This window comes from Lytechinus pictus, chromosome 13, assembly GCF_037042905.1.
Source record: "Lytechinus pictus isolate F3 Inbred chromosome 13, Lp3.0, whole genome shotgun sequence".
In the NCBI taxonomy this organism is placed as follows: domain Eukaryota; kingdom Metazoa; phylum Echinodermata; class Echinoidea; order Temnopleuroida; family Toxopneustidae; genus Lytechinus; species Lytechinus pictus.
The window spans coordinates 8,860,643-8,886,145 of record NC_087257.1 but is presented as its reverse complement, the minus strand read 5'-3'; the positions used below and the strand labels follow the sequence as shown (position 1 = coordinate 8,886,145).

The 25,503-nt window shown below is 37.3% G+C and overlaps 1 protein-coding gene across 1 annotated transcript in view; it reads right to left on the bottom strand.

Moving 5' to 3' along the window:
* Window positions 1-22,876, bottom strand: part of LOC129274971 (mucin-2-like) — a 43,118-nt gene extending 20,242 nt beyond the window's left edge. Inside the window, exons 1-9 of the mRNA XM_064108961.1 lie at window positions 22,376-22,876; window positions 18,940-19,182; window positions 18,156-18,261; window positions 17,077-17,199; window positions 7,997-8,225; window positions 5,916-5,995; window positions 3,694-4,255; window positions 2,411-2,611; window positions 201-302 (exon numbers count right to left, since the gene is read on the bottom strand). Coding sequence (XP_063965031.1) covers window positions 201-302; window positions 2,411-2,611; window positions 3,694-4,255; window positions 5,916-5,995; window positions 7,997-8,225; window positions 17,077-17,199; window positions 18,156-18,261; window positions 18,940-19,182; window positions 22,376-22,395 — 1,666 coding nt within the window. The 5' untranslated portion in view covers window positions 22,396-22,876. The remainder of the gene's footprint in view (window positions 1-200; window positions 303-2,410; window positions 2,612-3,693; window positions 4,256-5,915; window positions 5,996-7,996; window positions 8,226-17,076; window positions 17,200-18,155; window positions 18,262-18,939; window positions 19,183-22,375) is intronic.
* Between the last annotated feature and the right edge of the window lie 2,627 nt (window positions 22,877-25,503).

Sequence of the window (25,503 nt, the reverse complement as noted above, 5' to 3'; positions counted from 1 at the left end):
GATTTAGGCATTAAGTTGTGCAAAGTAGCCCCCAAAAATAATATTTTATTTTGCCTGTGTTATAGTAGCGAATCCTAGCAGCCAATCAAAATCAAGGGTACAGTGGGAGTTACCATAATTACAAGTGTTTGTGAAACAGGGCCCCATACATGAAAGTTGAATGTAAACACACAGCAAGCAGCAGTCTACACACAACTTACATTCCTGGCCCATCGCTAGGGCTTCTTCAAAAGCGTCCTCCATGCTTTTTATGAGGCTGGAAGTGGTAGCGGAGGCACCAAGGCTACTGGCTAGATCAAGGTCTGCGGGGGGTGCAAGAGTCATGAGGGGGGTTAGCAAGGATTTGTTGGGGGGGGGGGGTTCTGTAGGTACCTTAGCAAAGTTCTGAGCCACTTTTTCGCTGCCAATTTCCGTCTCAGGGCCTTTTACCCTTGAATCCCCCAGTCTCTTCATAAAGAAACCATGAGGGGATAGGAAATGCTGCTTTGATAGTTTGATTGTAAGGACAAGTCAATGGACACATGTACACCTTCTGTTAAGGTACCTATCAATTAGGTGATTTATGGGTGTGGTCAAGATGGGTGCAGTTTTAATAGTTGGTAATGGGTGTGGTTACTGGTAGATTGGGGTAGTTATTGGGGTTTGGTTAAGATGGCAGTGACGCCAGTGAATTGTTGTATGTCTGTGCAGGTATGGTTAAATCGGTGTGGTCAGTAGGGGTGGTAAGAGCGTGGCCAAGATGGGGTGGTAATGGGTGTGGCCAAGATGGGGTGGTAATTGGAGTGGCCAGGATGGGGTGGTAATGGGTATGGCCAGGATGGGGTGGTAATGGGTGTGGTCAAGATAGGGTGGTAATGGGTGTGGCCAAGATGGAGTAGTAATGGGTGTGGCCAAGATTGGGTGGTAATGGGTGTGGTCAGGATGGGTTGATAATGGGTGTGGCCAAGATGGGTTGGCAATGGGTGTGGTCAAGATGGGGTGGTAATGGGTGTGGCCAAGATAGGTTGGTATTGGGTGCGGCCAAGGGTGGGAATGGATATGGTCAAGATGGGGTGGTAATGGGTGGGGCCAAGATGGGCGGTAATGGGTGGGGCCAAGATGGGTGGTAATGTGTGTGGCCAGGATGGGGTGGTAATGGGTGAGGCCAAGATGGGGTGGTAATGGGTGTGGCCAAGATGGGTTGGTAATGGGTGGTCACAATCCCTTCTCTTACAGGTCTCTTCTCCTGTTTATCCCCTAATTTTCCTTGCTTCTGCCAATTCTACGGGGATCGATCAAACCCCTGGCTATGAGCTTGGACACCAACACCAAAAGGTCAGCACCAAACTTGAAATCGCCAAACGGTTGTGATTACAGGGTAGTATGGTTATGACAAGGTTATGATTATAATGTAAGTAGAAAGAAGGGAATAGTTATCAGGGAAGATTACAGAAAACACTGTTGATATTCATGTTAGTAGCCATCAACTTTGGAGCAGCAGTAGAGCAATAAATATTGACAGCATTCTACACTAACGCAGTAGCTTCTCATTCAGGTTACATCAACATCAAGAAGTGGGAACATACATGATAAGCAACCACGTATTAAAACAGAAGCAAGTTTTAAAAAGAATAATTAGAACATGCATACTGTGTTTAATGCAACTTGAAAATAACTACACTATTGCGGTTAATGCAACTTAAGAATAACTACATGTAAGTAAAATAATAGATGGTATTCATCCATTCTTTAAGCCTCTGAATACAAACACAAATCTTAAAACAAAATGTTTTTGAAAGCAGCATCATGCCTCAGGGATTTACATTATTTTTTAAAGATATTATTCATAAAATCTTTCTTCTCACTTTGAGTGATCTGAAGGAAACACATAACACTTAAAAATAAAAGAGGCATTTTCCTTTAAAAAGGTATCTTGTAATAAAAAAATATATAGACACGGAAGAGAGTAAACATCTTCATCCTAATAGAGGGCTACGATAAATATACATATAAGAGATGAAACATCGACAGTCTTAGAGGGCTACGATGATAAATTAAACGTCACATCATATCATACACAGTTTACATCACAATAGAATGATTACAATCATGAAGAGGACACACATCAAAGACGCAGGGCATAATAGGGAAAATCTTTTAAACACATTCATGCATAATAAAATGAGCTGTGTTAGGAAAGTATAACAATAAGTATATCAATATTAAAGCAAAGTTAATGCAACTATGCAAGGTTAAATAAAGAGTCACAGTACTTTAAGAGAGGTGATGAAAAAAAATAACTTGTGGAATAATTTGGAAGAAATGACTTGGGGTTTGTTTACAAACAGAGATAAAGTTTGTTTACAAACAGAGATTAAAGTTTGTTTACAAACAAACTTTGTTTACAAACAGAGATTAACTGCCATCTCACCTGAGGAACACTCACTGGGCGTATCATTGCCTTCGAGCCCCACCCCCGGGGACAGCGTCAAGCGCCCCTCCTGGATCAACCTCTCCACATCCTCCTTGGGTTCCCCGGGAGAGGGGGGCTCTTCGGGGGGCGGAGGGGGGTCAAACACCGGTGGTGGTGGAGGGGCATAGGCGGGGGGTGGTGGGATATCTTCGTCGAGAACTGGGAAATGAAAATAATCATGCACATGCAAATGGGCCCTGAACGGGAAGCTTCTTTCAACTTCAGAAAATAAATACCTGTCTCTGATTTGACATCTTTAATTCCATTTTTTTTTTAATCTGCCAAAAGGTCAAATAGCAAGGCTTGTAGATAAACTGGAAGTTCTGGTCATTAATTGTGAACTAACAGAATCATTACACAGTGTTTATGTATCCAGTGTGAGAATTCGGGACGAACAAATTTTACTTTAAAGTTTAAATTCACAAACTTTCCCCAATTGTTATTTTCACAAAACAGATTTATGGAAAAGGATATATATTGGACTTTATATTAAAGATTCTTGTTGGAATTTTCAGCCCAAATTTTCCAAGCGTAATCAGCTGTTTCTTCTTATATATTACCATTATAAGGGAAACTTCTTTGCTCAGTGGACCTTTTACTCTAATAATTTTCCTTATTTTCATGAAAAATTGAGAAAGCTCACAATTTACATGTATTTTTCACCTTTCCCAGAACTCAATTTTTACTTCACAGGTATCATAAATTAATTGTAAGAAATACATAAAATACCAAAAAGGCCATGAAAGTAAAATAAAAGATGTGTTTATACAGCAACATGCCGAAAATGAGGGCTATGTATACTTGTGATCGCATCTGGGTGGAATATAATCAAATGAGACACACGTTATAATCCCATATTAACACCAAAGGCCCGATATATACTAAAAGCAAATTACATGCATTGACTACATGTATAACTATAGTACAAAATAAAAGCTGTAAGCAACATGCACTTATAATCAAGCAACTAAATATACTGTAGCTACATATAACTTTATTTAATATCGCCTAGTGTAATCTTCAAGAGTCAGTGCTGTTTTTAATATCAACTGCTTTATTTTAGTTCATTGAAGTTAGAGTTGTACAAGTTCTTTAATCTCTAAGGTCAGAACTAACAAAGCATAGAATTGAAAGTTACATGTATTATGCCTTTATTAATGCTGAAATTGAAATTTGGTTCATAAAAACTGGTAACTGTCTAGATGCTCATGTGTGCTCATCATGAGATTGGTTGTAATTACCTTCATCCAGTGTTGAAAAATCAGGTTCTACTTGGACATCCTCACTCGAAGCTGCATCACCACCATCTTTTTTCCTCTCTAAGGTGGATGACGGCGTATCTGAGGGCGTGTCTGTGGGCGTGGCAGTTGGTGTGGAAGTGGGCGTGTCTTGGGGTGATTCAATGACTTCAGCGGCTCCGAATGAGATGTGTCTATGCTGATCAGCGAGGGCAGGCGACTCGCTTCCATTATCGATGGTTACCTCTGGAGTCGGTTCCGCTACCGGAGGTAAGGGCGGACCCCCTGCCGGAGGGGGTGCAGGCGCTCGCCTCTTTTTGGACACACCGTGAGCCGAGCGCGACACCCCCTCCACGGAGGGTTTGACTACATGTAAGTGTCCATCCTGTGCGGGTTCCTTCTTGACACCGGGAGGTTTCGGTGCAGGTCTCCGCTTTTTAAGGGTACTGCTCTCTGCACTCTCGGTACTGTCTGCTGATGCTTGTCTGACCGGTGGCTGTGCTTGAGTGGGTTCTGGAGGTGGTGCTTCCTTTATAGGTGATGCAGTTACCGGATCCCCTTCTCCCTAGTATGGAAAAAGGTTGAATTAATCATACAAACAATTGTTAAATACACATGTTTACAGTGATACCAAAACTTTTATGTTTTGTAGAATAAATTTAAGATATTTTTATGAGGCTTAAGCCATCACATCGGGTTATCGCATCTGGTCGGCAATTACGTAACCCGACCATTTGAGAAAAGGCCCCCCTAAATTCCCGCAAGGTCGGGTCAAGTTTGCCCGACCCTTTGTATATTTTGCTCATAATTTTAAAAAAGCAAGGGGTAAATTGGACCCCAACATTCACGTATATTTGACTGATAATTGACGCAAAACATCGGGTAAACTGGACCCGACTTTTCAGGAATTTAGGGGGCCATTTTCAGGAATGATCGGGCTATGCAATTACCCGACCGGAAGCGATAAACTTATGTGATAGTGATTCAAAACAAAAAAATGACAACTGTTTGAAAAGTTTTAATAAAAACCTGCATATTCATGATACTTTTAATGTAATAACTGAGCTGACATAAAATTGCCATTGGTCAGTCTACATTGGTTCTTTTTTAAGAGTTTTTTTTTCTTCAATTTTCTTTCAAAAGCTGGTGTACACTCCAAGGGCATCTAAATCATTTGGCATAAAAAATTCTGGCAAATTTTTTGCCACAGTTTTTAATGTGTAATTTTCAATGGCATAATTTTGTTTGCCAGAGTTTTTGTTTATTTGCCAGAGTTTTTTTATGGCAAAAGTTTTATACAACGAGCCCCATATATATTGTAAGTACTACTGCAGCAAATTTGATGGTTATTAGAGTTTTAAGAAACAAATTTACACCTTGATTATTAAATTGCCACAGTACACTTATACATTTAACATCAATGAAGTTCTGTATATTTTGTGACAGTACTACTGCAGCAAATTTGATGGTTATTAGAGTTTTAAGAAACAAATTTACACCTTGATTATTAAACTGCCACAGTACACTTATACATTTAACATCAATGAAGTTCTGTATATTTTGTGACAGGTTTAATGAAGCAATAAACTTGTTCTCCTAAGTAGCACTATACTCTTGAATGATTAATTAGGAGTTGATGTTGTTGCTCAAAAAAATCTACTTTTAGATTATTATTTTTTTTTTACATAATAGATTGTAAATTTAATTTAAATGATATTCTTGTATCACTCTTAATGTATAATTATGATTGTGAACACCCATGAGACAATAAAATCATTAAAGTGATTGGTTAACATTGGTTTTACTTTTAAAAAATCTGAGCTAGAAGGTCACACTTGTCACCTGTGTCTGTGATATGTTACAAAAATGAAGCCCAGAAAAAATTGCGTTCGAAAATAATTATTAAGTGCTTCAAAAATTGAAATATAAAGTGACCAAAAACACCATCTTAATTTCATCCCATACACTTATGTGTACTATTTAGGCGTCTATAAGACACCTATTTACAAAATCGGGGTTTGCCTTGTAGTTTTAGCTTTTCATTCTCAATAATGGTTGTTTTCAGAGTTTATTAGTTCTAATACATGCACTGGTACACATGTTTCATGTTGGTTTGAGAATTTTTTAAATCGGCTGCTCACAAAGTTAAACAATACCTTTAACACAATCACATTTGTAATAAAATTTTTATGAAAACAGAGATTCATCTGTCTAGTTGATTTTACCTTTTTCTTGCTTTTCCTCCCAAACACACTCTTTTTCTTTTTCTCCATAGGAACAGGTTCTGGCTCATGTGGGGGCGGCGCTGTGAAAAAAAATCCCAAGCAATCCCAACAAAATCAATAAAAAAATTAATAATCTGTTTAAAACATAATCTTTCAAATTGCATCTTGCCTCCTTCTGAGCACAACATATGTCTTGGGAAAATATAATTCACATCACATATGTCAAGGTCAGGAGGAGATAATGTGAAATACGTAAAATAAAGAGGAAAATCTGAAAATTTGTGTACAAAACAAATGGAGGGTTGTCCACAAAATCAGCCATTTTGAAGCATGTTTGCCAATTTGAGGATCCCCATAGAAAGTACAACAAGACTTTTTAACATCCAAAACTTGCTTATTTCATAACCGATTTTGATGAAACTTTTTTTAATTGTTCCTCTCATTTTACTCTTTCCAATAAGATCGATTCTCTTCTTGGGTTTTGGTTTCCTTTAATATTCTGGCTTAAGTATCAAATTGAATACCTGCCAAGTATTCGACAAAGACCATGCAGCTGTTATTTGTCATTTGACGGGAATTCTAAATATTAACATTTATTCTTTTCTGAAATCCTCCGTACATCCCTGAGCGAGAACTCCCTTTATATACAGAGGTGAGAGAAACAGATTTTAGCAATTGATAGTGGGGCCAATTTTTATCATTGATCATACACAATGTAAAGCAACGCAATCAATCGTAGAAATCAACCCCACGATTAATCGCTGAGGTTTCTGTTACAGGGCTCTGGATGCAAACATATACTGTAAAGGAGAGAAAAACATGGATTCTATCATTCAGATCACGTAACACAGCATGGATTCCAATCTACAACAAATAGATTTAGACATAGAAAGAGACAGATTCAGCAGGTGCTTTGAGCTGATCAGATGAATACAATCTCCCGTTGCCATGGCAATTTGAGCGTGGGTTTCGGTACTGTATCCATGCATGATTCAAGTATCAGAGCCGAGTCAAGACAAGAGGATTCTGTGAGGGAAGCACTTCAGATCTAATCTCTCTAAAGGGATTTGTCGTTATGTTATACAAGACAGGGGAATGAAATTGAATGTTAATCAATATGTAATTCTGACTGTCAGCTTTCCTATTCCTCTTATATAAAAGGAAGGTTAACTTTAATAAACATTTGAATGTAGAAAAATAATTTTGTCATATTCATTTTTTTCTTCGGGGGGGATCTGCTATTATAGTAGTAAAATCAAAAGACTGATTTTGTTCAAATTTTATATATAACATTTGTCACAGTTATACATTTCTAGGTTTATAGTGTATTTTATTTAAAGCAAAAAAAAAACTAAATGAATAATCTAGTCCTTTCTTTTCTTACACGTATTGCCATTGGGGTTATTGAAGAGTTAGCCCTTTTCCCCTGCCACATTTTTTTTTCTTTCTTTTCTTTTAATCCCAAGTATAAACCATAAACAGAACACAGTGCACTTAGAAACATCAGTAATTATTATTATTATTCCCCCCCCCCAAAAAAAAAAAAATAATAATAATTTACAGTGAATAGGACAATATATTACTGATAAGTAAATGACGTATGTTCTGGGCACTGGGTGTGCAGTGTCATTGTTATACTTTCTATCCACAACTTCAAGATATATATTCAAATGCAAATTTAAAGCTGACCATGTCAAACCAAGTGTATAGAGTGAATCAATAATGCAACAATTCCAAAACAGAAGGAAAAGCATTTCTAACAGAATTACAAATATTTGTATCATTATATACATTTTATTTAGGAAACATAACAAGAAAAATAACTATAATAAATAGTAAACAATAAAATTATGAAGAAAAAATAGCAGTAACCAGGGACCCATTTCATGAAACTTGTTATAATAACAAATTTGTATAACCGTTAAAAGCTACTGAAATCCTTCATTCTGATTGGCTGATAGTAAATTTGTTATAGAAAGTGTCCATTTGTTACTATAACAAGCCTTCATTAAACAGGATCCAGATTCGGTCAAGTTACAATCAAATAAACAACAAGATATAAGGAAAAAGAAAGTACTCACGTCTTAAATCAACAAGGACAAGTTCGTTGACCCCACCATAGTAATTGAGGCTTTTTGAGTAATCGATATCTTCGTCCGGATTTTTGACGAGCCGTAACCTGCATTCGTGGGCCTCGATACCCCTCTCCTCATATACCTGCGGCAAGAAGTCTTGGATAGGTTTCTCGGGATTCACTCGAAACAAGGCTTTGTGGTTCTTCCCAGAAAGCACTGTTAAACGTACAGTTTGCTGGAAAAAAAACAAATGGAAATGGGCATGTCAGAAAGAGTATCAATACAGCACTAAACAATAACATCCAAGGGGAGGGAAGGTTCAAAAAGAGGTAAGTATTGACTTGGAGTTGCACTTAAATGTCTAGTTATGTGCCGAAAAAAGGTATCACCATATTGGTCAAATTAGGCTAAGAGGGGGCGCGCTACTGCATATTAATCAATGAGATTGCATGTACATATCATGTGCGCGTCAGCACTAACCAAGACTTTAAAACATACTTAACTTGGTGTGAAACACCCCCCAGGCCTTTTATAGAGAATATCATATTATCATCAAGCATTTCTGGGTGCTTCCAAAGGATTTTGGATATTATTACCCTGGCTTTAGCCCTGAAAGTCTCTTACAGCGCACAAGCATTTCATGCAAGGAATTAAAACCTACCGGTTCCCATTTACCTCACCTGTGTCAAGTGTGGAATATGTAGAATTATGTCTTGCCAAAAGACATGTACATATACAATTGTACATTCAGGTTAGTCGAAAGCTCATTGAAAACAATCCTCATGATTTTAGTCAAGACCGACCCCCTCCCACAATTAACATCAGAATAAAAACAAACTAGATGAATCAAACAATGTATATATTGTGTTGGCTCAGCTAGAGCATCCTTCTTACAACTGGGAGGTGGGAATTCAAGGCCCGGTCACGTCAGACCAAAAAAGACGTTAAAAGATGGGAGTTGCTGCTACCCTGTTTGGCGTTTAACAATTTACGGGATAGAGCAACGTCAATCTGGCGCTGCTCAGTGGCTGCCAGGCCCATAATCAATTGGACAAAATTAATTTTCGAAGTATTTCTTTTTCAGATTTCTATTTCGAACAATAAGATACAGATTTTCATTATTTTCATTTTCATGTAAATTAGAATTGAATTCACAGATTAATATTACCCTATAAGAAGGATGGGCTAATATTCCTCCCATAAAATCTCCACAGGGACACAAGACAATCTTCTTCATAGTTGATCAATAGACGTCAAATGAATCTGGAAATATATATTCCAATGGCCACAGTGTAGGACTTTCAAAGTCCAATAATCTATGTCCAAAGATATGGCTTGAAAGTGGCAGATCTGTTCAACAGACGCTAATACGATGAGGTGACGATTAAGCCGCAGGTCACATTTACACATGTACCTATTCCCAGAGATTAATCTCCTAACAATACAAGTTAAATTTATAGAATCCACAGGCAGCAACTTTGAAGCCTTTACAGTCCAGTAGTTACAAAACGTGAGAATTCCAGTTTTCATCCACAATTACTATTCTCAGACATATGGTCCCCCCAAATAAATCTTCAGCTAATAGACATTCACAGACCTACTAAAAGTAGGTGATAATGTAAGCTCCAACTTTCAACACCTCTGACTGAAGCCACTCAATGAAATCTATAAAGCCGGCTCCCTTTATCCGACAATGATCTTGGTGCGAAAGACCCCTTAGCAATTGCTTTATAAAGTGAAAGGGATATTACTCAAGATCATGTGTGAGTTACTTGTGCAATTCCAATAATTTTTCAAAGAAAGCAGTCTCAAATTCCACCGTCTTCTACAAGCCTGTCTATTCTCGGAAATAAATTTCCAAACAATACAAGTCAAATGTATCCACACTTTCAAGTCTGAAGAGTCCACTTCTATAATATCTTCAATTAAAGGACATTCACAGATCTACATACTACTACTACAACAGAGAAGACAATGTGAGCTCTAACTCTCATCGCCTCAGATTAAATCCGCTCATTGCAGTCTACAGCTGATGCTCTCTTTATCCAACAATGATCTTGGTGCGAAAGACCCTTTAAAAGATTGCTTTAAGTTCGAAAGGGATATATTAATCACTCAAGATCAAGTGTGAGATTAAACTTCCCCTGTGTGATATCCGTAGCAACCTAATACAAACAAGGGATTGGACTTGCCCTACGAGTTCAGTTAATCCCATGGGTGATTAACACAGTTTAGAGTGAAGTTCACACAACTGTCATTTTCAGGGGCAGTGGAACAGTGTGGGGAGGGGGCTGGGCTTTACCTCCCCCACCCCCGCCTTCTTTCTTATAATAAATATCTATCAAAACGTAAAAGCTACCATCTTATTGTGACTTTCTATATGGTTAGCCCATAACCCCACCCCCCCCCCCATTTCAAAACCATTCCACGGCCCTTGATTTATATTATTATTCTATAAGGATATAATTGATATATATATATACATGTACTTAAACACTAAAATGAACACTTTGGTAGAGAGACTGCAACTTGAATACCAGTATAAAAAATTCTAAGTTCAATTGAAAAACAGACCTGGTTAACAAAAGAGATCAGCTGTAAGTCGATGCAATCAATGGAAGGGGGGGGGGTGTCCTCATTCTGACACAATCAAAATTATATTCAGCTGGAAATGCCTTCTTGCAGACATTACGATGTATTGGTTCAATCACTTCTTCTTGTATGTAAATGAATTTTTTTTAAACAATAATAAAAGCAGGACACAATTCCATCAAACCTACATGTACATGTAGCATCGAAGGCCCTCTAATATTGATTATATTCATATTAAATTAAGCTATTATATCTAGCTCAAAATGCCTTTTTGCAGACATTACAGTGTACTGGTTCAATCACTTCTTCTTGTATGTAAATGATTTTTTTTTTAACAATAATAAAAGCATCACACAATTCCATCAAACCTACATGTACATGTAGCATCGAAGGCCCTCTAATATTGATTATATTCATATTAAATTAAGCAATTAGTATTATATCTAGCTCAAAATGCCTTTTTGCAGACATTACAGTGTACTGGTTCAAACACTGCTTCTTGTATGTAAATTGTTTTTTTTTAACAATAATAAAAACAGCACACAATTCCATTAAACCTACATGTAGCATTGAATGCCCATCAATATTGATTATTGCTCACTTGAGAGCTATCAAATGTCAAATGTTAAAATCTATGATGGGATGGTCACGTGTGAACATAGGTTTGTCGAGTGCCTCATTGCAAAGGCCATTAATACAAGTTGCTTAGTCTAATATTTCCTTGACAAAGTCTAGGACTTTTTTTTACACTTGGGGCTGTTTCATAAAACTCGTTATAAAATAACAAATCTGCAATAACAGTTTAGAGCTACTGAAATCCATCCATCTGATTGGCTGAAAGTGAATTTGTTACAGAAATTGTGCATTTGTCATTATAAAGTCTTTGTGAAATGGAACCCACTATATGAAACAAAACCTTGATGTATAGCTTGACCATGATATGAGTTATATCCTTTACCAATTTCTGAAGTTTGCTTGGAAATTAATACTATTATTTCATCAAAAGCAGACAATTTTAGACAAGTTTAATCAGGCAATATGTTTTTTTTTATTAATATCAACCAGATTTTTGTTTGGAACAAATGCAGATCAAGTATCACAATGACTGTCTACATGTGTGATATTTCATATTACTGCCAGAATTTGCAACATATTAAAATATGTTTTTGTGTATAAAGATAGTTCTTTTTTATTACTTTACAAATGAAAGTAAACTTTATAGTATGGTGGCCTAGATAAATACACAACAAAAAGAATACATGAATAATAAGGTCTACTCAATTGAAATTATGAATTAATGTGTTTGGGGAAATAACAAAATCAAAGTTTGAAAGATTTTTATTTGTATTCTCGGTGCATCTTTATTCATTCAATCTCACTGTACATTTGCTCAGCTTCCCCTATACAGTGCATCCCATAAAAAAGGAAACCCGTTTTCAAAGATAGATTTCACAATTATCAAATATTTTTTTACTATAAATCTGATACTCATGGCAAGAGTGAAATCTCATCTCTAATTTGAAGCCAACAGCTTAGCAAATCGTTTACACATGGCAGATTAAAAACAATAGATATTGAGGCATATCAGAAACGATTTGCGCAGAAACTCACATGTGAATCTGAATCCGCTCTCATTTCAGGGATCAGTGAGAGAAACTTAACAAAGAATACAAAAGAAATGCTAATGAGCCAATTGTTGAATGAGCACAGTCGTCGTATCACAAACCAATCTTGTGCAATTTTTCTGTGCAACCTGGTTTTGACATAAAAAATGTCAAACTCGTCTTGCTTGTTAATGTGTGAAGTGTTCGTCTCATATTAGGTATCAATACAAAGAGGAATAATTGAATTATATGATTATAAATTTATGTAAAAAATAAAATATCATAATTCATTTGTCTTTGAAGAAAAAGGACATGGGAATCCTGGTTTCTTTTTTTATGGGACGCACTGTATATGTTGATATCTATCGAGTGCTATGGGTCTTATTCATCATTATGAATAGATTCAATGCCTGGCCTTACAATCATAGTGATGTATTTAAACACAAATACCTTGAGATATGAATTAATCAAATGAAATGCAGTAGTACAGGGGAGAGATATGATCTTCACTGTGCATGTACGTCAGCATGGTCATGGCAATCGGGGGGGGGGGGGTCACAAAGAGTTAAGTGTGACTTAAAGTCGTGCTTAAAGGCCGACGGGAACGATACGTAACGCACCACCTTATGGCTGAATATGCAGTAGGACAATTCCATAAATATGTACGTCCGACCCCCTATATGTGGGACCTTCAAGAAATTTTTCTGTCTCTGATTTCTTGTTCTTTTGACAGCCTGTAATGTTCTCAAAGGACCATGACTTGGTCAGTTTATGAAGTGAAGTAAGACTTGAGAAAAATGGGGGTCTGATACATGTACATTACAAAAATATTGAAAATTTTATGGAATTGCCCAGTAGTGTGTGTCCTCACCTAGCATGATTTGGCCGATGCGGAGATGCGTTTTATACCTCACAGCTGGCAACTGGAAATTTAAGGTGTTGCAAGGAAATATTTGCAATCAATTGCAAATGTTCTATTGCAATTTTAAAATCTACAGATCAGATTTAGGGACCGAAAATAGAAATGTGACAATTGATCGCAAGTTTCTTGCAGTGCCCCATAATTCCTACTTAAATTTTTGTGAAACAACCCCCCCCCCCCGGATATATGATCTATGAGCATTTGTCGTCTATATGTTGCAATGAAAGAGATCATCCGAATTAATCTTGATTGTCCTCAATCCATAGTAATGACAGATTGGACTAGCCTAATACAGCCTTGAAAGCTACAAGCCGCACACAACAAACACGTTCACAAACTGCGTGAGACTATAGGCCCATATAGGCCTATGCACATATCATTAGTTAGGTGTTACTCAACTTGACTATTGGCAAGAATACAATGCCAAATAAAAGGCAAATAACACATATGATCAACATTTCTGCAAACATTTTATTCTCATAAGTGCAAGTTATCAACCCCCCCCCCAAAAAAAAAAGGTGTAAAAATAAAAATGGTGATAATATAATAACTACACTATCCTTTCCTATGTCTTTGTATCTCTGCCAGTCAAGTTTTTCTTTCTTTCTCTTTATATTCCTAATCGTATGTCTTTCCATAAAATTAATGTATGTATGTTTTATTCTTTTTCTCTATTACTTTATCATCTCTCTCTCTCTGACTTTCTGTGTCTTTCTGTCTCTAAATGACTGTCTGTCTCTATGTCCCTGTATTTTTTCCCCTTCCTTTATTTAGAGGGGGGGGGGGTTAATTTCACTGTATCATTGTCTCTACCATATTTCCATATATAGCACACTTCTATTTTAACGGCATTTTTACATTACAAGTTTTAATTTTGCTTCTCAAAGGGAGGGGGGCACGGGCCGGCTGTGCCCCCCCTGGATTCGCCAGTGCTCCCTATCTTCCTTTTATCTACTGGTACACTATCCCCCTCCCCTTCTCCTCCCCTCCCCTCCCCCCTCTCTTTTTCTCTTTCTCGTTATCCATCATCATATCATAATTCCTCTACTGAATGAAACAATTACCCATTCCAAATTTCCCTTTCCACTTCCTCTACTATTAAACAATTTTTCAGTATTCATTAAACTTCTACTACGGGGTGTGTTGGAATGCCATTGTACTAGCTAGGATATCCTTCAAAACAAAATGGCTTATAGAATTTGCCAGGCTCCAGTCCCATGAGGAAAATAGATTGGTGAAAATTTAGAAACAGATTGATATTGGTACGTAAACACAGGTTTGTCATTGCTTGCTAAATCAGTTAACGTGCGGGTAAAGAACATATTCCAAAGAAAAATATTTTATTCAGTGTTCCATCAAGGACATGCTCTTAAAATTGTGACATTCCTCTTCAAATCGGAAATGTCTTTATTCATGCACCAAAGAAAATATGTTTGTTATTGTTGTTGACAAGTCAGGGGGAACATTTACAGCACACATGTAGCCTAAATTATCTTTATACTCTTCTTTTTGTATTTTATATTCTTTTAATAGCAGTCGTCTTTTTAATATTCTGAATTAATTAGACTAAGCAGTCACATGTGCCTATGAATGTTTTTAACAGAAATATGGTGCAATGTAAATGCTGTGGATCATCATCATCACATGCACTAAGTAAGGAGAGAGAAAAACAAAATCACCGAGTCTCTTGGAGGAGATCTAACACATATTTCAATTTTAATGTACATGTACTTATTTTACCCCAGCCATGGCGTAATTTCCTTCAGCGAGAAATTTATACACATTGTGCTGCACTCAACCCAGGTGAGGTAGATGGGTACCCGGCAGGATTAATTCCTTGAATGCATGAGCGCTGAAAGGCAGCTCGAGCTAAAGTCGGGGTAATAATAATATCATCGCGCCTAGGAATAGAATACTTCTAGATAGATGGCGCTATATAAATGTCTATTATCATAATTATTTTTTTTTTTAACTGTAAGCATATAAATAACCATGTTTACCCTCACATTTTGTAATTCAATACAGGCCTTTCACCAAAGTTGCATTCAGTTTTCATTTTCTCATTTTTTATCATTATTTTTTAAATATTATTTGGGGGCGGGGGGGGGGGGGGGCAGAAACTAGTGAACACCTCCTTCTCTTTCTCAATTTATCATTATTATTTCAATCGACCAGGATAGCAAACACTGAATTTCAATTTGCCCTGAATATTATATTCAACGGAGCACCTACTGATGATAAAGGCAAATATTAACTGACCTACTTCACATGGCAAACAGTTCATGGTGGTATTTTTGCCTTAATGCCTACATGCACTTGATTTGAAATACTGTAACCGCGTTTCTTTCAACTATTGTAATGTATTGATGAATGAGTGAATTGCTCTGATAATCAATGATAACAATCGTGATACACTTATATTTTTACAAAGAGACCTACTTTTAGTAAAATAATAACACAGATCTCGCATAGTGCATGACATAAAGTGCATCTACAGTATGCTTCCAAATGACATGGAAATTATTATCCTGGCTTGAATACTAGTCATGTACAAAGTTCTTTAAGCAGAATATGATTGTATTTTCTCACTACTTCATCAATAATCAGAATGATGAACTTTTATCTTTTCCTATGGACCTAGCGAATCACTCCCACTGGTTCAAGTGAGGAATGGCCAATCTGGCAAGATCTTTCATTGCCTAAGGTCTGGAACAGGACGGTGCAAAGTCCTTATGCAGAAATGGGGCAACAGCAGGGATGGAGACACTGCCTGCAACTGTGGGGGAGGACGAGAGGTTGCAACAACTTTTGGTCTGCCCCCTTCTACCAGAGCCACGCACTGCCAGAGATCAGGGGACCGTTTCATAAAGAGTTACAACCGTTGTAACTTTGCCATAATGGCAACTACCATGGCAACAGGGCTCAGCAGCCAATCAGAATCAAGGTTGCCATGGTAGCTGCCATAATGGCAAAGTAACAACAGTTGCAAGTCCTTTATGAAACGGGACCCTGGGCCCATATTCTGAAGTCAGGTCTAATTTAAACTCTGGTCTAAAGTTGTGTGGTTTAACTATGGATAGCCAATTGTGCCATAAATCTCTAACAGTAAAGGTTCATAGCATCAGCTCATTTGACTCACGAATCATTCTTAACTGTTTGGGAAGGATGAAAAAGATAATTGCCTTCACCATCATACAGAATTAGGAAAATCATAGTAAAAATAGGAAACATATCACCATGTGAACAAATGTTGACACGTTTGGCTTCCCATAATTTTAGCACAGAGTCAGACTATGGTCTAAGTTAAACCTGAGTTTAGAATACGGGCCCTGGAGTCTTTTAACCCAAAATCCAGATCTTGTACCCTCCACTGGACAGGACTTGTGTAGAGATCCAAGAGGAAGAAAATTTTAGAGCGGTGTTGGCTCAGTCGGTAACGCGTCTGCCCGTCGAACCAAAGATCGTGGGTTCGAGTCCACCCCGGGCGGATGACTGAAGTCAGTGCGTTGTGTGTAAACATCTCTCCCATGTTTCATAGATGCAGGTTATGTTACAATGGCAAACACTCCATCCCTCGGATAGGATGTTAAATGGAAGCCCCATGTAGAGGAGATTCACCACCTTTGCACGTTAAGAACCCACTGCACTATTCGTATAAGAGTAGGGGGAAACCCCGGTGTAGTGGTCCACCTGCATTCCCCCCAATCAGTTATATCGGGAGGAGAGACCTGCGGGTCATAGTGATTCAGTTCGCTTTTCGCCTCCCAGGCACAGGTGACGCCAAACAAATAATAATAATAATGATGAACTTTTTTTCTTCCTCTTGTTTTCTCTTTCTCAAAATGTGGGCCTATGCATGTAGGAAGGCCATTTGCATACATATTTGCACAAAGGCATTCCTGCCTATTCCCACTTAATTTTACACTTTACTTCAAAAATCGCCTTAAAAAAAATTGTGTTGTCCTTACCTCAAATTGTGCAGCTTTCATTTTATCTGACGTTCGGATGGACATGATCTCTCCTCTGCTTAATTTAGGAACAATTTGCAGTTTGGTTGTATCAAGCTCACCGATCCGCTGGCTTGCTTTGAACTGAATAAAAATACAACACATATTCGCATTACACACATCGTTTTTTAATTGACAAGCATAGGGATAGTGTTTTTTCATTCACTGGTGAATCAAAATGGAAAATGTGTTTTGATTCCTTGCTTTTCGTGTGAAAATTCATTGAATTACCTTAGCAAAAATGGAATTTACGTTTTTGCTGTGTACAATTTCTAAGACCAAATGGAATTTCCATTTTAGGTCAAGTTTTAAAAAGAACTACAGGAATTCAGAAAATGAAGGAAAAAATGTTAATTGACATAGAAAATAACTGTCCTTATATAAATATCTATCTCTAATGCAGAAACCAAGTTAAAGGAAATAAAGGTGATTTTTCACAACCCATATTCCAAGGCCCCACACTATTTTTTTTTCTTGGTGGCCAGATTACATATATTTCATGTGCATTGAAATGAGTACTGAAATGAATTGGGAGCTTGAACCTTAAGCAGTGGTATGAGTTCGAAGCTTATAGAGCCAATGAATCACTTCTATTTAGAACAACACACCAAAAGAGAACTGGAAGGCGGGGGGGGGGAGATTCCCAAGAAACAAATATTTAGTGATTTTTATAAATTGGGAACTTTAATATGGAGAAAAGTGGTCCGAGTTCGAAGCCTAAAGAGCCATTTAATCACTTCTAATTACTACACACCAAAAGAGAACTTGGGGGGGAGGGGGTTCCAAGAAACAAATGATTTTTACAAATTTGCTCTCGGCCAATCAGAGGCAAGTATTTCCAGTAGCTTATAACACTTTTCAGTGAAAACCACTCACTACAGTATCTTGTTTCAGGAAACCTCAGAAACCCCAGACCTCAACCACACATCTACAAACATTTATTTATATCCCTGGATATGTTTCATGTTTCGGAGTGTTCCATCACTACCAGCTGTGCCCAGGCCAAGGGATCGCTTGGGGGTCAAAGGTCAAATCCTTACCAATGAGATATCTGTTCTGTCTGCGGCGGCTGAGATGATCACATGACCTGTCGGGTTCAGCTTGTTCTTGGCTGCTATCATCACTAGCAGGTCCATCATTTGTAATCTACACACAATCGGAAGAAATATTTGAAGATTAGCCCGTCTAGAGTTTTGATAAAGGCTCAGTGGCGTGAATTACAATGGAAAACCATTATTCTCATGAAATCTTATATGCATTGACTGTATACACATCAATTTTAAATGATTGATTCTGTATGATATTTTGATTTTTCAGCATTTGCATCCTTTTTTTTACTCTGTTTTTACATCCGAATAAGGCGCTTTGAATATTTGTTTATTAAGCGATCATAAGTCATAGATGTATCCAGAAATTTTACTTCCACACAATGCTAGAGAAATGATTTTATGGCAAATAAAAAAAGCATATCCCCTCCCATTTCTTCTTGAACCCGACTTTACTGCAAGCTTATACCTCGGTCACATTTGCTCGACGGGGGCCGTACGGCGAGTCGAAAACAGTCGTTTTATCCATTTTTATTCAGATCACGTATATTAGCTATTACAAAAAAATGTTAAAATGGCTGTTTCCAACTCGCCGTACAGCTGCCGTAGAACAAATGTGACCGAGGTATAAGAGATGGTTTCTTTCACACAAAATGCTATTTATGATACATGTATATGGTATTCTTCTGAAATCTAATCATTTTGAAAGTTACTTTATACAAAAGCATGGTTTAAACAAAAACAAAACAAAACAAAAACAAAAATGGTTTAAACTTACTTTGCATCAACTGTTGCTGTGACCGAGTTACCGGCTGGCAAGATTATCTCAAGTGTTCTCTGCCCCGCAGTCCGGGATACGTCCCCTCCGCTACCGGACGATGTATGGCTATTAGACGGGGAGGGTGGGGCTCCGTTGGACTGGGTCGTAGATCCATTGCTGGGCGGGGCTCTGGTAATGGTCGATGGTTTGGTATGACTCGCAGGCTCAGGGATACCGTGTGTCTTAAAAGACTTCTTGGACCTGAAAAAAAAGATATTGTACGTGGTTTAATAAACATGCAGAGGGGGAGGGTGGGGCCACGTTTGACTGGGTCGTAGATCCATTGCTGGGCGGGGCTCTGGTAATGGTCGATGGTTTGGTATGACTCGCAGGCTCAGGGATACCGTGTGTCTTAAAAGACTTCTTGGACCTGAAAAAAAAGGAATAGTACATGGTTTAACCAATAAGGCATATGGTACGACTATTCGAGGGGGAGGGTGTGGCCACGTTAGATTCGGTAAATGATCCATTGCTGGGCTCTATTAATAGATACTACTCTGCTCGTCTTAAACTATACAGGTGACTTTGTGGAAGCATGGTGGCATAGCAGTTCTGATTCTTGCCTTGTGATCAGAAGGTTGTGTGTTAGAATCCCACTGCGGTCTAGCATCCTTTGGCAAGGCGTTAATCCACACTTTGCCACTCTCCACCCAGGTGCTAAATGGGTACCTGGTATGTGATGGTCACTGTAGCTTGTCTAGCATCGTGAGCGCCACAATGGCAACTGGCTGGAATACTTCCCAGGAAGTGGAGGATGTGCATAGTTGTGTGCGGGAATGACTGATTAAATTTTTATATCGGGGTGGGGGGGGGGGGTACATGTAGTAATAAATCTATAAGCACTTACATGTAGATATATGTACAATGAACAATGAATTTCTATGCATTATAATTAAACACCTCATTATTAGATATAGTTGTTCCATTGCCATGGGGGGTTGTTAATGAGCGATGCTTTGGAATATACTTCTTGGACCTGAACACAAAGAAATAAGATTTAATTACCCAGTAGTATCCATATTAATAGCTAAATTGTAAAAAGAAAATCATAACATTACAAGAACATCCAATTGAAAAAAATCAATAGCCATCATTTTCATGAATCAGGTAAATATCTAGATAAATCATATAAAATTTGTGATTCTTTTAAGAAAAGACACAGAAAAACAAAGGGTCACTTAGCTGACTATTTTTTTTCAGACAATGCAAATAATATTTTAACAAAACTTCTGAGACAATGTGGAGGCTAGTATTATATTGAGTCAGCTCTAGAAGTATATCTGAAATAACATTCAGAAATGTCAAGTTTTTTAAATGAATGTATAAACACTTGAAAATAGTCTGAAGAAATTTGAGCATCAATTTTCACTTTTGCATTTGTGTAACTATACATTGTATGATGCCAGCTTTGAAATGTAAATTTCAGACAAAAAAAATCATTGCTAATCATCACATGCATTTAAATAACTCTTTTTTGGCATGTGAAATGACTGTGCAAACATTTACATAGAGGTGGAGTATGTCTAGTTCTACACAGTGACACTCACTTGTCATTAATGTCAATTGGATCATTTCCAATTCAGTATGGACATTTTAATACATGATGACCTGTATTCTGTATGAATAGCAAATACACCTGCCCTAAACAGATAACCTTATTACATGTAGCATAAAATTGCTTTAATAATATTTGTTTTGAAAAATTCCTGCACAAATTATGACTTGAGTACAACTTTGTTTTGGTCCAAGCAAATTGAATTTTCTATATAACTTTACACAAGGGCCGGTGCCAAGGGAGGGGGGGGGGGGGCGGCTCCTCCAATTATTTTTCAAGTGACCCCACCCCAAAAGGGATCAAAATTATTTCAAAGATAGGGAAGAAGAATGTTCAGAGAAAGGACTAAAATGTCAGTTACATACCATACCATTATATCATATAATAATAATATTATGGTTCATTTATAATATAGGACAGCTGTACAGTATTTCTACTGCGCTTGATACTTGGTAATCATACCCTGGCTCCTATTTTAACCCTCCCCAATAAAAATACTTGCATGTACATGTGACGTCCAAAAGTCTTATCTTTCAGATACAATTTATATACCTGGATAGTTTATAGAAGGCTACATACCTCAGTATAATTCTTGGTCAAAGGTCCAAATACTAGAACTATATGTACATGTAAGCCTATATCAAATACTAACAACCAAAAGCTACAGGCCTATACACCCATTTTGTAGGTTACTACAAGATCTACGTTATTGACTTTAATAATGCCATTACATTTGTGCAGTGAGCAAGAGCTCTTTTGACATAGACTTGATGTGATGCATCGATGTGATGCAATGTGTAGTATTGTATTGTGTACAGAAACAAGTTCAAGAAGGTTTGATCAATATCACTTGACCTACAAGTCTTTAATGTTGTAAACAATACACAGTAGGTATATAGGCCTATATGCTTTGATTACATACATAACAACTCTTTCCATTCATGTGGAGGACTTATCTTCTCTTAATCCTAATTCCTTAATCCTGGTATAAGATTAACACAATGTATCTTTAATCACAATATGACACTTAATGCAAACGATGCCTTTCAATAAAGAAGATGAATTGAGGCATGGCCACTTAATTCAATTATTGGTTTGAACCACATTGAAATACACATGTATCCAATATACAATAGGCCTATCCTTTTAAGAGGTCAGACATTATTAATCCTCACTGAGAAGTTTCTATAGCTACATGTAGTAGTATGAGATAAGTAAGCTCAAGAGTTCTTTTGTTTTCATAAAGTTGCAAATATATGCAACATACCTGTTTGGGTACATAATCCAATTCTCAATCATTTCTATTATTCCCACTGATCAGCAAATCTTGAAGTCCAATCTTTGAAGATCGAATCTCTTTATTGTAAACAAGCTTCTGGATGCAAAGTACATTGTGTGTTTATAGTCAAATTTGATGATAAGACATAGTTCTGGGAAATTCGCTCCCAAGTATGTTTCAACATGGGAGAAGAAAATTGGTTATATCTCAGACAAGTCATCAGTCTAGCTTCATAGAAAGTCATGTGGAGCTGGTTACTTTCTCAAAACAAAACTATGTAAACTTCATAACATGCCAAAGTTTGTAATCAGCACCGGATATACATGTATGAAGTCGAATGTCATATGCATATACCAAAAGTAAAAAGCAATAATGTAATTTAAACAAAACAACACCAAACCCCAGTAACATTAAACTTAACAATTGATTGTGGCACTGATTTTAACAATTGATTATACACAATCATCAATGCAATCAATCATAGTAATCAGAGCTATGATCAATCGCTGAGCTTTACATTTCAGGACACAGGTATTATAACCAAATACCGAAATACTGACCTTGGAAAGCAGCACTCCATGGTTTCTAAAAATGCTTGTAATTCTCAGTCACTCCTAACATGCTGCACTACGACTCAATACACGCTGCAGGAGGTCCGCACCCAACACAGGCAATCATCAAGCCCAATCTTGAACTTTCCCCTGTCTCAACAACTCCTGTAATGGACACCCCGGTCTAGAATGTCACCCATGCTTCCAAGTGCCGTGAGCTAGTTCAAAATATAAACCAAGATCAAGAAACCTTCTGGCAGGGATACTGCGTAGTAGAGCGTTGGAAACCCTATCCAACCAATTTCGCTGAAGGTGAAAAACAGCACTCAAGAATGTTCCTGCACTGCCAACAACACAAGCAGAAATCCACAAGTTTATATATCCGTAGCAAACAACATGGTGGAGAGCCAGTCGATAGTGAAAACTATTGCCCTGCCCACTCTGATCAAGAGATCAGTCTAAGACCCCGAAAGAATACACCTCCCACAGAACAATGCAGGGCCTGTGTATATATACAGCAGCTCCGAAGGAGTACAGAGTTCTATTGACTTGTATATAGGAAAAGAGCTGGACTGAACAATAGAGAATGCAAACGAGACAGGAACAATAACGACTGGTCTTCAAATACAAAAGACCAAATAAAGAAGGGATTTCAATTCAATAGGTGGTTTCAGACCGCCTCGAAGTTCGTCAGTTCCAGGTATTCTCTGATCTGGAAATTTACCCCGATCAGAAAATACCAGGTATTTTGGTAATGTGAAAGCAAACTACGCGTAATTTCCCCGAAAGAAAATACCCGCTAAATAGTAGGTACTTGGCGAAATTACGAGAACTTTCGCAGGGATTTTTCCAAGGTCGCAGGTATTTTGGCAATGTGAAAGCAATTTACGGGAACTTTGAGCCCAGCGTGTTGTTGGGCGCGGGTGCCGTGGGTGGCTGCTGGGCTAGTGATTTTGAATCTCGCGCCTTGCCTGCTTATACAGACCATACTGCGCATGCTCGTAACTTCAGGAACTTATCCCGAAGGGTGTGTTTCGGGGCGGTGTGAATGCAGGAATAATTAATGGGTATTTTTTAGCCTTAAAAAGTTCTCGTAATTTAACGGGGATTCTTATGATCGAGGCGGTTTGAAACCACCTAATGTTTTCTCCCCTACTTGCTAGTGGTTGCTGAGTATTTGAGCTTCAAATCTACATACTGCAGCAGAAAGCTTGGTAAGAATTATAAACCATGCCACAGCACTTCACATACTCACCTACCGTTAATCTAAAATCTGTTCTATTCATTCTATTCATTCTATTCACGGTGACTGTATTTACATGACTTCCCAGAATACATGTACATCAAGTTACTTCTGGATTTTCAAAGCAGTTTTATCATTACTGGAAGAAAAAAAATATTGAAGGGAGGGGAAGTTTTCCCTGACAAAGAGTTTGTTGAAAAAAATACCAGAAAAAAAAATATTGGTGAAGTTTTGAGGAAAATCCAATAAGTTAAATCCTAAAATTATGATATTTGACATCATAAATGAACAGCTGCCTCATATGTTATGTATTATAAAATTGGCCTACATAAATTTCAGTTTGACTAAAGCTTCCTTTCAGGAGTGGGTATGAAATGGTTTGTCTGTTGATATACTGAAGGAACAATCAAAACCATTTTGGGGGAGAAACTTACATTTCATTGACTTTCTTACATCATGGAAAGCTGCTTGCATATGACATCACAAATAAAAAAAAGAGTCGACAATAAATTTTGTAATATTTGATGGATTTTCCTCAAACCGTCTCCACCAATATTTGTTTTTTACTTTTTCTTTTGTTTTACAGCAAATTTTTTGTCATGGTGAACTTTCCCTTTAATTAAACCTTCTGGATTTGAATATATAACTAAAAGAATTGAATTTCATTTTCAATCTATGGAGATTTAAAAGTTAATCTTTAAAGAATCCAATACTCGACTTGAAATTTAGAGTGAAACATGTCACGTAGAGCTCATCAAGTCATAAAGATCATTCTCAATCTCATTCATCAATTTTAAACAATTGAACCATTAAGCAAAAAGACAATACATGGATTTGTTTAAGACGGAAAAGCAATCAGAGAAAGAAAAGAAGTATAGACTCAGACTTTGGATTGCTTGCTCTACGTTGCTAAAATGACAATCACAATATATTGCTTGTGGTTTTCCCCAGGTTATTTTATCTTTATTAATATCGCTACTTAAACATTGGAGGTGCCCCTAGCCTAATGATATGCACATATATTTAACAAGAGTGTCGCTAATGTGAGCACATAATACGCCAGCCTGTAGAAAATGGAGTTATTGGTCAAGCAAGAAAAGTGGAAGGTGGCGACTTCACCTTTGACCTTCTGACCTAAAAATCAATAGAATTGCTGGGATCTATGCTAGTATCATACACACCAAATTATATGAGCCTAGGTGAAGTTCAACTAAAGTTATCACGTTAACAAGGACTTCAGAAGGGTAAGATGAAAACATGTCAGTGTGACCTTGACCTTTGACCTTTTGACCTCAAAATCAATAGGCTTCCTGGGATCCATGCTAGTATCATACACACCAAATTAAATGAGCCTAGGTTAAGTCAAACTGAAGTAATCGTGTTTACAAGGAAAAGTTAACTGACGGACAGACAGACGGACGGACACCGAGCATGATACCATAATACGTTCCGTCTAGATCAGTCCATATCAAGTGTGACAAGTGACAAGTTGAACTCTCGATATGGATTATTCAAAGAGATTTGAATCATTTTAGATTTGAAGACATAAATCTTACACATTATTATTTAAATCTTAAGAATTTAAATCTACATCAAGATTCCAACTGGTTCCTACATGTATCTGCAGCTGGTCTAGACAGTTGGTCTCAAGCATATAACAATCCAATCAAAGAAGAAAATGTACAAATTCAGTTGTTTATTCAATAAAAAGAAGAAATTATTTTCTGGCCAAAAATTGAAATTTATTACCCTAACGTATGGAACACAAACTGACTCAAAGTACAGATTGGCGTCACTAAAACACATTAGTTGGTAAGAGCCTATCAAAGTCTACAAGATAATAATCTTCATAATGCTATCTCAAAGTGATTAATATTCTACTTTTACCTATATG